This window comes from Fistularia commersonii, chromosome 8, assembly GCF_037954325.1.
Source record: "Fistularia commersonii isolate RoL2024-O1a breed Wild chromosome 8, RoL_Fcom_v1.0, whole genome shotgun sequence".
NCBI classification, from domain to species: Eukaryota; Metazoa; Chordata; class Actinopteri; order Syngnathiformes; family Fistulariidae; genus Fistularia; species Fistularia commersonii.
Window position 1 is genome coordinate 4,638,329 of NC_141291.1, and position 10,893 is coordinate 4,649,221.

General features: G+C 49.1%; 1 protein-coding gene across 3 annotated transcripts in view; it reads right to left on the reverse strand.

The window, feature by feature from the left end:
* Positions 1-7,444, reverse strand: part of LOC147231658 (apoptosis-stimulating of p53 protein 1-like) — a 30,582-nt gene extending 23,138 nt beyond the window's left edge. For 2 of the 3 annotated variants that reach the window (XM_086150595.1, XM_086150593.1), the window contains exon 1: positions 1,682-1,928. In XM_086150595.1, coding sequence (XP_086006721.1) covers positions 1,682-1,798 — 117 coding nt within the window. In that variant the 5' untranslated portion in view covers positions 1,799-1,928. Of the gene's footprint in view, positions 1-1,681; positions 1,929-7,275 lie in introns of those variants that run through there. The other variant, XM_086150594.1, reaches the window with a different exon arrangement.
* Between the last annotated feature and the right edge of the window lie 3,449 nt (positions 7,445-10,893).

A 10,893-nucleotide genomic window follows, 5' to 3' on the forward strand; every position in this document is an offset into this window, starting at 1 on the left:
GTCACTGTGAATTCTACACGAACTGTCCAAATTGAATGAATCTTGGAGCGATTATAAGTTAGGAGTCGTATTCCGGTGCAAGGCAAACACCTGACCTGTTTGCCTGATGCTCTGAGTCATAGCGCCAGTCACATCATCAGCTGCTAGCAAAAACAAGCACACACACACACTCACACACGTTCCCAAATGTATAATCCATTATAAAAGTAGTTATGATGAATTAATAATCTGATAATAATAATAATAATGATAATCCTCTGTTAACCATCTGTTATAAAACAGGAACAAACATAACATAGGAATTAGAGCTGTGTCAGGGGTTATCGAAATTGTTACCCTTGAATGTTTTTCGATCAATAAATGTGATTAGTGATTTTTAAGGGTTATTTGGTATTATTTGATTTTCATAGAAATTCCTCCAAATTCTGGCGGCGAAAGATTAAAATCCCAATCGGAAAAGGACATCCTGTGTTATCGGCGGTGATGTCATCGCCGGCCACTGATGATGTCACAACAGATCACGGGTCAGCTGATAAATTTAGGGTAATCTGGGATAGGAGAGCGCAAACACACACACACACACACACACACACACACACACACACACACACACAAACAGACAGATAAAATTTTAATCTCAATGCTGCTTTTTCTCCCTCTTGCTATCTCTTTCACTCACACACACATGCATGTTTCTTTGTCCACATGCCTGGAAACACAGGCACACACACACACACACACCTGTTCATCACATGTGAAGTAATCTGGTAGCATGCAGACAGACTGAGCAGGCCCACATTCCCCTAAATCATGGATTAGACACACAAACACGCATTTACAAATGCACACTCCCTCACACACACACACACACACACACACACACACACACACACACATACACACACACACACACACACACACACACACACACCCGCCAGACACAGGAGGGGCCATCAAAGTAGGCTAATCGTGGCCTCACGCTGGATATTCTCTTTCATGTGTTGTGTCGCGGCCAGGCGAGAAAAGGCCGTTGAGGTCAATAATCGAATCGTTCACGCTGTGACCCCCGAGCGCGGCAAGGCACGTGACGGAGGCGCGGTTCTGCCGTTCTTGCCACGGCGGGGGACTGGGTTTCGGTCTGACCCTTTTGGCCCAAGGAGGGAACTAGGTAAAAGTCACATGTACACGAATTCAATAGATTCTAACAACGTGTGTCAGCAGGGAGGTCAAGCTGTGAGCTTGAAAATAGGGAAATGAGACTTTAAATATGGCGAGAACTCACACACACACACACACACACACACACACACACACACACACGTGTGCACTCTGTTTCAGGATGGAGTGGCTCTCTATTTTGGGCGGCGGAAAAGTGAGATGGACCGTCAATCAAACCACATAGATGGTTATTTTATGGTCATCTACTGTATGTGTGTGTGTGTGTGTGTGTGTGTGTGTGTGTGTGTGTGTGTGTGTGTGTGTGTGTGTGTTTGGAGTAGAAAGCACCCCCCCACTCTACCCTTACAAAGTTTGATTTCAGGTGTCGTCCAGTTAAAGTTTAACCATCAGGGAGAGTTCCCATGCGATCCAAAAGCAAAGGCTTCCCCTCTCTCACTCTCTCTCTCTCCTTATCTTTCTATCTTTCTCTCTCTCTCTCTCTCTCTCTCTCTCTCTGACTCACCGTGCCTCCACTCCCCCCGTGTCGCCGTCGTCCCCCTCGCCGCCTCCATTGACTGACCCTCAGGCTTCGGGATGCAAAGACCAGCCGCTCCAGGAGGAGCCCGAAGAATTGCTTCATCTGACGGCCGTCAGCCACAAACACATCCGGCGAATGGACGCTTGTGTGTGTGTGTGTGTGTGTGCCTGTGTGTGTGAGAGTGAAAGTGGTGTGTGTGGTGGACCCCCAGCCCCCTGGAAAAAAGACAGGGAGAGTGTCGTCCCTCTGAGCGTCTCTGAGTGTGTGTGTGAAGCATGTCAGGAAACACAAATAACTATGTCAGGGAGGAGGGGGGTGTAAGGGGGAATATGTTGCTGCTTTGATGTTGCCTTAATGTTGCTGCCTTAATGTTGATCCCTTAATGTTGATCACATGATGTTGATGCCTTTGATGCCTTAATGTTGATCCCATGACGTTGATGTCGATGTTTTTTTTTGTTTTGTTTTGTTTTGGTTTTTTTTTCAAGGCAAGATGGCGGGCGGGAGGACGCTGACACGTTTGGCTGCCGCTTCCCGCTCTCCAACCAATCAACCAAACCAAAGACAAAGGCTCACCTGGACAATCTCAAGCAAGCTACCAAACTAGCTTGCCGACCTGAGCCGGCTGGCTGGCTAGCTAGCCTCTCAAAACTCCAGATCCCGACGGTGACCTGAGCAGGCTGACTGGCTGGCTAGCTAGCCCGCTAGCCTCTCGAAACTCCGGATCCCGATGGCGCCTAGCAAGACGGCATTTCCATTGGCCGCGGTCTTCTTGCTCCACCATCTTTCCCTCCACCAAAAATCCATCTCCGACATCCAGCTCCAGCACTTGCCTCCTCACAGTAGTATGACACTCAGCTGCACACCGGCAAAGCTCCTCCAGCTTGTCCCTGGACTGGCGCTCCTCGCCACACTCTGCAATCATGGACTTCTTCCCAATAATTCTGTGTATGTTCTGTTCCTTCTGTTTTTTACTTGTCAAGCGTCTTTGAGTGTCATGAAAAGCGCTATAAAAATCCCATGTATTATTATTATTATTATTATTATTATTATTTTAATGTCGACGATACGTATACTATATAAGCGGTATCATCCAACCGATACTTCTTCTTCTTATTATTCTCTGGAATATGCTCTGCCATTGAAGCAAACACCCCTTCTAACGTCCCACTGATCGTTCTTGTACACACGGTACATTTCTCGAACCGAGAAACATTACAGGGGGGGAGTCGGCTTTCAGTAAATATGGGGTGAGGAAGTGGAGCCAGCCAGGTTGTGTGTGTGTGTGTGTGTGTGTGAGAGAGAGAGGACTGCAGACGTTACACTGATCCCCCTTCTCCTCAAAACAAGTGTCAAGTCTTTAAATTCAAGTCACGACTCGGGTCGAGACGGGCGACTCCCCTCGTCGATTATTGGCAGGTTCTGCTGGAAGCACGGGTCAGTATCCTTCCACCCGGACCTTCACCTTCACCATCCCTCCTCTGTCCGTGTCCAAATCATCTCAGTCTGAGTACATCTGCAGAACATCTGCCACGTGCCTCTGATGGACCGCCCGAAGAGAACATCGCATCTTCATCTCTGCTTCTTGTCTCTACAGTGTCTCTAAACCAGACAACACGGACACTCCATTCCAACCTTCTTGCACATGTTTCTCCACCTCCTCTCCATTGCTCACAACTGCTGACCCTTAAGCGACCTCCACCTTCTGTATCTCCGCTCCTTGTAGCCTCACCGTTCCTCTCGTGTCCCTCTCACTCACACACAGGCATTCTGTCCTTTCTAGGCCATACCTCCACCTCCGCCTCAATGTTCCTCTACCTGCTCCCCACTGTCACCACAGATCACGGTGTCATCTGCAAACATCATGGTCCATGGAGATTCCTGTCTATCCTCATCTGTCAGCCTGTCCATCACCTAAGCAAACAAGAAGTTTGCTCCTCTGTCACACCTACATTGCACCTAACCATTGTCTCACTACAGGCATACATGTCCTGCACCACCCTAACATACATCTCTGTTGACAACTTTGTACCCGTGATTCAACTTCCTCTTGTGAAACATTGTGTGTGGGTGTGTGTGGGGGGGGGGGGACTGAGTGCACCCACTTTATGCACTTTCTGAAGAAGAGCGGATATGAGGACTCCAGCTTGTGACAGCAGAAGTGTGACGTCTTAAAAATTTCCCAGACACGCTCTTCTTTTTTTAAAGCTCTGGCTCCGACACAGCCGGAGCCGCCGGGGTCACGGGAGGTCACGGGAGGTCACGGGCAGACTGCTTAGTCGTAGGAAATACACTGTGACCATGATTTTTTTTTCCCCCCTTCTTTTCTTTTTACTTGTTCTTCCCTTATCGTTATCTTCTCTTTGCACAGGATGGCTTGATTAAAAGTTTTTTAAGGGACATCAGTTTGGATGAGAACCTGAGAATTATCAGGGAGGAACGTCTCACTAGTTCAGATTCTTATTATTATCAGTCGGGCATGAATCTGCATGGGGGAGGAGAAGTAGGGGGGTGAATCTGTCCGAACTGGAGGGGGTGGGGGGGGATTAGAGTTCACAATGATATACTGCAGCGTGACTATCACGCACACACACACACACACACACACACACACACACGCACGCACACACACCCTGAAAGGACGCAGGAGGTGCATTGGCAGAGGAGCTCTATCTCTCTGTCCCACACACAAGGTCACATGTTCTGTTCATGTGCTCCAAACACACACACACACACACACAAACACACACACACACACACACGCGCACACACACACACACTCACAGACACACACTGAGCCCTCCTTTTGCCTCTGTTGGAAGTGACAGGAAACCTGTGCTGCCGCCACAGACACGTTTTCGATGATTCTCTCGCTCAGGGTTCCTGCCTGACGGCTGACGCACGGCTCGGCTTATTCCATCGAGCTCCGCGGGGCCCGTCCTCGATTTTCTTGTCATTTTCAAACACGCATGAAAGTGGGACGAGTTTCATCTCGCCTTTTAAGTAAAAAGACCGAGGAAAAAAAAAAAAGTATCAATAAATGACGAAGGAAGTATTTGGACGTGGCTATTTTTAGAAAAGTGTCTGCATGGGTTTACACACAAACACCATTCAGATATTTCAGAGAACGAGAATTAATTTAAACGAACGTCTTATTCCCTCTGGCGCCCCCTGGACTTCTGGAGGTCACAGCGGGATTAAAAACATGCCAGGGTGGGCTGGATATTCGAGACATTAGGGTAACAATTTCCAGCACATATCTGGCACGAGGAGGTTCTCTTTTACTTACGACAAGCCTACGATAATTCCTATTTGGCCCCGAAAATGTGTGCGGGCGCCTCCCACCCGAGGAGCGGCGTCCACCTGGGAGCCCGCAGCCTCTCTTGCCTTCCTCTTCCTCCCACCTGGGCCCAGGTGGGAGAACAGCGCCCCCGGTGGACATACGCCAGTCACGGCAACGTCCTGGAGCATTTTGGGGGTGGGGGAGGCTATTAAATGCCACGCGCGCATGGACGCCTCCCTGTAGTCAGCACATCCAGCTCAACTCAGGAAAGCATCTGGGGGAGAAAATAGCTGTGACGCCGCTCTTCCTGTAATGCGGCTTCAAGTAGCGCCTGCTCATAAAGTGGGATCAGCCCGGGCTTAAATATGGACTCAGATACGGAGGCCGTTTTGGGAGTCTGGCCCCAGACTTTCCGCGGGTGTTTTGGCTCCAAAACCTCGGCAGGGAAGGGCCGCGATCTGCAAGCCGTCGTAGAAAATAACAAGCGCTGTGATACAGGAGGGTGGAAGTGGGGGGGATCGACGTCGCTGGGAGAGTGAGGTGAAAAAATAACGGGGTCAAAGTAGAGCACCGACAGATTCCTCCTTGGGAGATCAAAGTTTGTGTGTGTGTGTGTGTGTGTGTGTGTGTGTGTGTGTGTGTACGTGTGTGAGACAGACAGAGAGAGGGTGGGGAAAGCAGACCACAGAGGAACAGCTGAATGTGATTTAGCTTCCACCCACCCCTATGAACACACACACACACACACACACAGGCACTGGTGTGTGTGTGTGGGTACGTGTGTGAGTGTGTGTTTCTATAGGAACCGCATGTGGCCACTTAACCACGAGTTTCCAGTCCATTGAAAATTAAATCTCTCCCAAAAAAATCCAATCAGTGGAGATAGTGTGGAGCAGACGACAGGCCGCCGCTCGGAGGGCCGCAGCGCGTCTTCCTTGTTTCCAAAAGGAAACTTCCTGTTCCTCTGCAAATTTTTAAAAAACGGGGGAAAAGGAAACAGCAGGGGGGTGATGGTGAGGCCGGAGTGGCGGTCCTGCAGTAAACACATCTCTATATCTTCTGCGAATTGTCCTTGGCTGACAGAGGCCTGGCTAAGGAAGGGTGTGTGTGTGTGTGTGTGTGTTGCGGGGGTGTTGCTAACGGTGTACTCGCTTCCAAACCGAGGCTCCATGTTGTCTGCGGGGACGGTGAGACACACCTCAAGGACTTTGGAATGAGGGTGTGAGGCGTTGGGATACATCCCAAATTTGTAGGATATCCCAGTACATTTTTTCGTGCGAAATCAAACACACACACACACACAGACACAATACAAGCGCCACTTCCTGTCTGTCTTGAAGCGGCTCCGACTCGGCTTCTGTTTTTGGAGATGTCTTTCTCATAATGCTGGAAGTCACAGACGTTTCCGGAGATGCTAAAGCTAAGATGCTACGCTGGATGTTTTCGAGCCGCGCCTTTTCCACTTGTTGTTGTTTTACCACATTTCATGTCTCTAAGCTCCGACACCTTCCTTATCTGTGTAGTGGGAAATACCAGCTAAATTCTTTAAAACCTTCAAAATAAATGCTTGACCAATACATTTATTGTGCAGCTCAAAATCCAGCCATTAGCCAGATCCATTCAATGACCGACCTGATGGATGGGACCATCGGCCCATCAATCCATCCCAAGCCGGGTCAGGATGGCAGAAGCCGTCCCTGTTGCCGGGTTACCCGGAGGGGAATAAATCCCATCAGTTTGTCTCGGGTAGGACAAAACAGATCGACCCTTTTTGCCCCCCAGCACCACCCAGCCACCCTGGGTCGCGCCTAAGTTGCCCTCAACCTCCGAGAACTTCCACAGACGCTCTAATCCATGTTGCATCTTGCAATGACCCCAAGCTCCGGCCCGATGGCGGCTGGCTCTTGTCCGCCTGGCGCTCGCAGGCCAACGGACGCCGCATCCCAGAATCCCCTTCATGCTGCTGCAACCGAAAAGCTACTCCTTCATCGGCTGAGCGATCGGATCACGTTTTGACAAAGAGGTGTCTCACACAAGTCCACTCTCCAGATCTGGGCTCCTCACACACACACACACACACACACACACACACACACACCAGGTCCAGGCCTCATAGTATTTTGTGACGTCACAAATCCCATCCTCATGAATACTGCTGTCAAAAAATCTGCACACCGTACAGAGACACGCACATGCACAAAGTGGCCGGAACACTTGGCGGTGAGCAGACCGGAGGTCCTTCGACATGCCGTCCCGTCTAAGACGCCTTGTGAGCGGGGGAGAGAGGAGGGACTCACCGGCAGCATGCCTGCGGCCTGACGCGCCTCCCGTCCCGGCTGAAAGGGCAACTTTCTCCTCCGCGCCTCCGCTGGCGTGCACGCCTCCTTGTTCTTCTTCTTCTCCTCCTCTTCCTCCTCGCTCCTTCTCGCCTTCCTCCGTCCGCTCTGACGTCCGGATGCCTGGAAAACCCTCCAAACTCCTGCTCCTGACTTTCCTCTTTCCAATCCCTCCCTCTTCCTTCCTCTCTCTCTCTCCCTCTCTCTCTCTCTGTCACACTCTCACACACACACACAAAATCTCTCACGTAAACGCGTGCATGCGAGCACACACACCACTCGATGTGGGCCACTCGTCTGTTCGATTCAAACAACACACCGAAAAGAAAACACACAAACACACACACACACGCGTAAAGTCGTTAGGTGTCTCGGTGGCAACCAGCAGCCGGTCCTCCGGTCCGCAGATGGTCGCCGTCCCGGTCTTCCTCTTCATCTAGCTCCTGACAATAGACACTTTTAATTGGGTTAGGAAATAAAGCATGAGGTGCTTTAAATAAAATGCACATTTAAAAAGCTTGAATGTGAAAATATCCATTTTCCCCGCAGATTAATTCCCGGTATGTTGCACGGCAACGCACTCTACTGGCTGAACGGGGTACTTCGCCTCATTAAACTCATTTAAAACTGACCCCCCCTCCACCGAAAAAAAAAAATACAGTAAAAGTAATTTATTAAAAGAAACAATGGTAATCATCGATATTTCAAGTAAAAATACTTTGTGACATCTTCCGCTCTGCACCAGCCTAGATATTTGCAGAAACAAGTCAATTCATTATCACGTTACTGTCCCAGGCCTGTTTCTAGTGTCTGGATTGTGCAGCACACAGCCGCTGAAAACACACACACACACTGTGGCGTGGTTTTTAAGATGTTCAGATGTCATTAATCTTGATTATCTCAGAACTGCCCGCTACTGCCGAAAAAACACGCTGCAGGCCGTGGCTGATTGCCAGCATGTACAAGTGTGTGTGTGTTCTGACTGCCAACATCTGATACATGCGATCAATTATCTTTTTACACTAGAAAGTGCACTGACACTTACATGGCTCTCGTACGCCGAGATGTCCGAGCACCTGTTTCCGCCATTAAGCCGCCTTTAAAAAAGCCGCTTCCATTAACATCTGTAAAAATCAATACCATTCTATCCGTGTGCCATCAAATAAATCATCAATAAAATCCTGGTTATTAACTTACTTCACTAAAAACATAAGAAACTGCTTTTTTATCACCAGATCATGAACATTAATGGAGTTATTCATGCCCCTGGTTCAGGGCTAGTTCTTGTGTGTGTGTGTGTGTGTGTGTGTGTGTGTGTGTGTGTGTGTGTGTGTGTGTGTGTGTGTGTGTGTGTGTGTGTGTGTGTGTGTGTGCGCGCACGCACACATGCCACCAGGTCAGTCACTAGAAACCAATCAACCTTGAATCAACCATTGGGTCCATGTGTTCCGCTTGGAGAGGCCTGTACACACACATGCACGCACACACACACACACTCAGCACTGCCAGAGGCATCTCTGTCCCTTACACACACTGACACACATTTACACTCACACACCAGCACACACACACACAGGAAGGGGGTCGGGTCAGGGCCCTGTCGCAGCAGCGGCTGGATGTGCAGGGTGATGGAGGCACTCCTGAACACACCGGAGAAAAGAGTTGGGTTTTCAAAATAAAATCACTCTCGGATCCAGGAGCTGCGGGACGGATCAACACTTAGTGTTTGGTGGAAAGAAAGGAGAGAAGGCACAGATTACAGTACTAAACACTTTAATTTCCAAAGAAGACACCACTTTTTTTTGATTTTTCCCACAAGGAAACAGTGACATGAATAAATAAATGGGTATGAGACAGAAGATAGAAGGAGTAACACAACCGTGGAAACGAAGTGGCAGCGATGCATTTACTTCACCTCTGACCCACGGAGAAGGAAACTCACCAAGGGTTTTGGTCACTGCACAGGTGACGACACTGGTGCATTCATTTCGTGATGCGTTCAAGCGTCTGCGGGGAGGCTGCTGCCACACACACACACACACACACACACACACACATACATAAACACACACGAGTATCTAAAAAAGTAGGCGTGAAGAGTTCATCCAGAAACTCCAGAGAAACTGTTTTGTTTTCCCAACAGCGAGCTGATTGTACCCACGTACCCGGGAGTTCCCTGGTGAACGCGTTCACCCGGCGACCTCAGGAACAACAGAGGGAAACGTTTACGTCCAGGAAACAAACACGGAGTGGGCCGGACTGATATGGAGCCCGAGGCGGCTTCCCCTCGCTCGGACTCACGACATGGTCAAACACGTAGTTAGGCTACGACTTTATCTTTTTTCTGACTGATACAAGATCTTTATTATCGGCGAGACATTCTGAATGCCAAGAGGTGATTTGTTCAGTATTTTGTTCATAAATACGGAAACGATCCGAGGAAAGAAAATGCCAAGTTGAATCAGTCAAACCCCTCAGGACAAAAATACAGTAAACTGTAAAAACTGGGGGTTCTGATAGGTGAAAGAAACTGCGACCTTCACATATTATTTTCTTACAGAAAGTTCCAGCTTCATAATTGTAATTAATACATGTGCATGTGTAGGGGCTGCAGTGAAGAAATAAATAAAAAACAGAACATTGATTGGGCCAGTCGTCAGGCTTGGATTCACAGTGACAGGAAGGGATAACTGTGGGTTTGCCTTCACTGCGCTGTTTGTTTACTTTCAATCTGAATAAACGGCAAAGGGACAGACACCACGGAAGACAAACAAACTTTTTTTTTCCCCTTAGATCATTCTGGATCCACTTTGTTCAGATGGAGTGACAGGGGGAACCGGCTCTGGAGAACCGAGGGCTCTGGGCTCTCCTGGACTGCAGGCCTCCTTGCCGCTCCAGTCTGATGCTAACAGTCTGCTGCTCGTTGTAATAAAGAACGAGTCGAATCTAGAGCCCTGCGACTCCAGGAGGAGCCTGCAGACCCGGTCGGAGAGGGAGGCAGCTACAATTCAGAAGATCCAGCGCCCGAAACCCCAGAACAGTCCAAAAAGGGTTTTAGCGAGGGCTTCTGGACATGGTTATTGTCTATACTAAAAGATTCTCCACCTTCCCAGGAACAGAGTGCATAACCTGGCAGACAGCAAAATGTAGGTCTGAACGTACTGGGTGTGCAGTGACGCCACCCACTTCCCATGGTAATTTTCAAGGCTGGGCTTTTGCAGCAGAAACACTTTCTTTCCAAAACAACATCTGTGCGTCTGAATCCCCGTTCAGACCCACAGCATTCCAGAGCGGACAACAATCTAGACTGATGGGCAGCACGGCAGGTGGCAAGGAAGAAATATGGCATCTGCATTTTGGGGCTACAGGGTTCCTTTGTCAAGGCCTCGACCCGGTCATGACATTTATTTTGAGATGTGATAGGACTGCCAGGCTGACACACTCCAATCCTGAACCCGCTGCTTCTGGCAGGTAGAATTAGAGGCAAAGAATCTAAGAGTAAAGACAACTGAAGCCCTCTCCTTGGACAGCCATGACCTTGAAGACCGAGAACTTACAAAAACATCCTGCTTTGAAGTG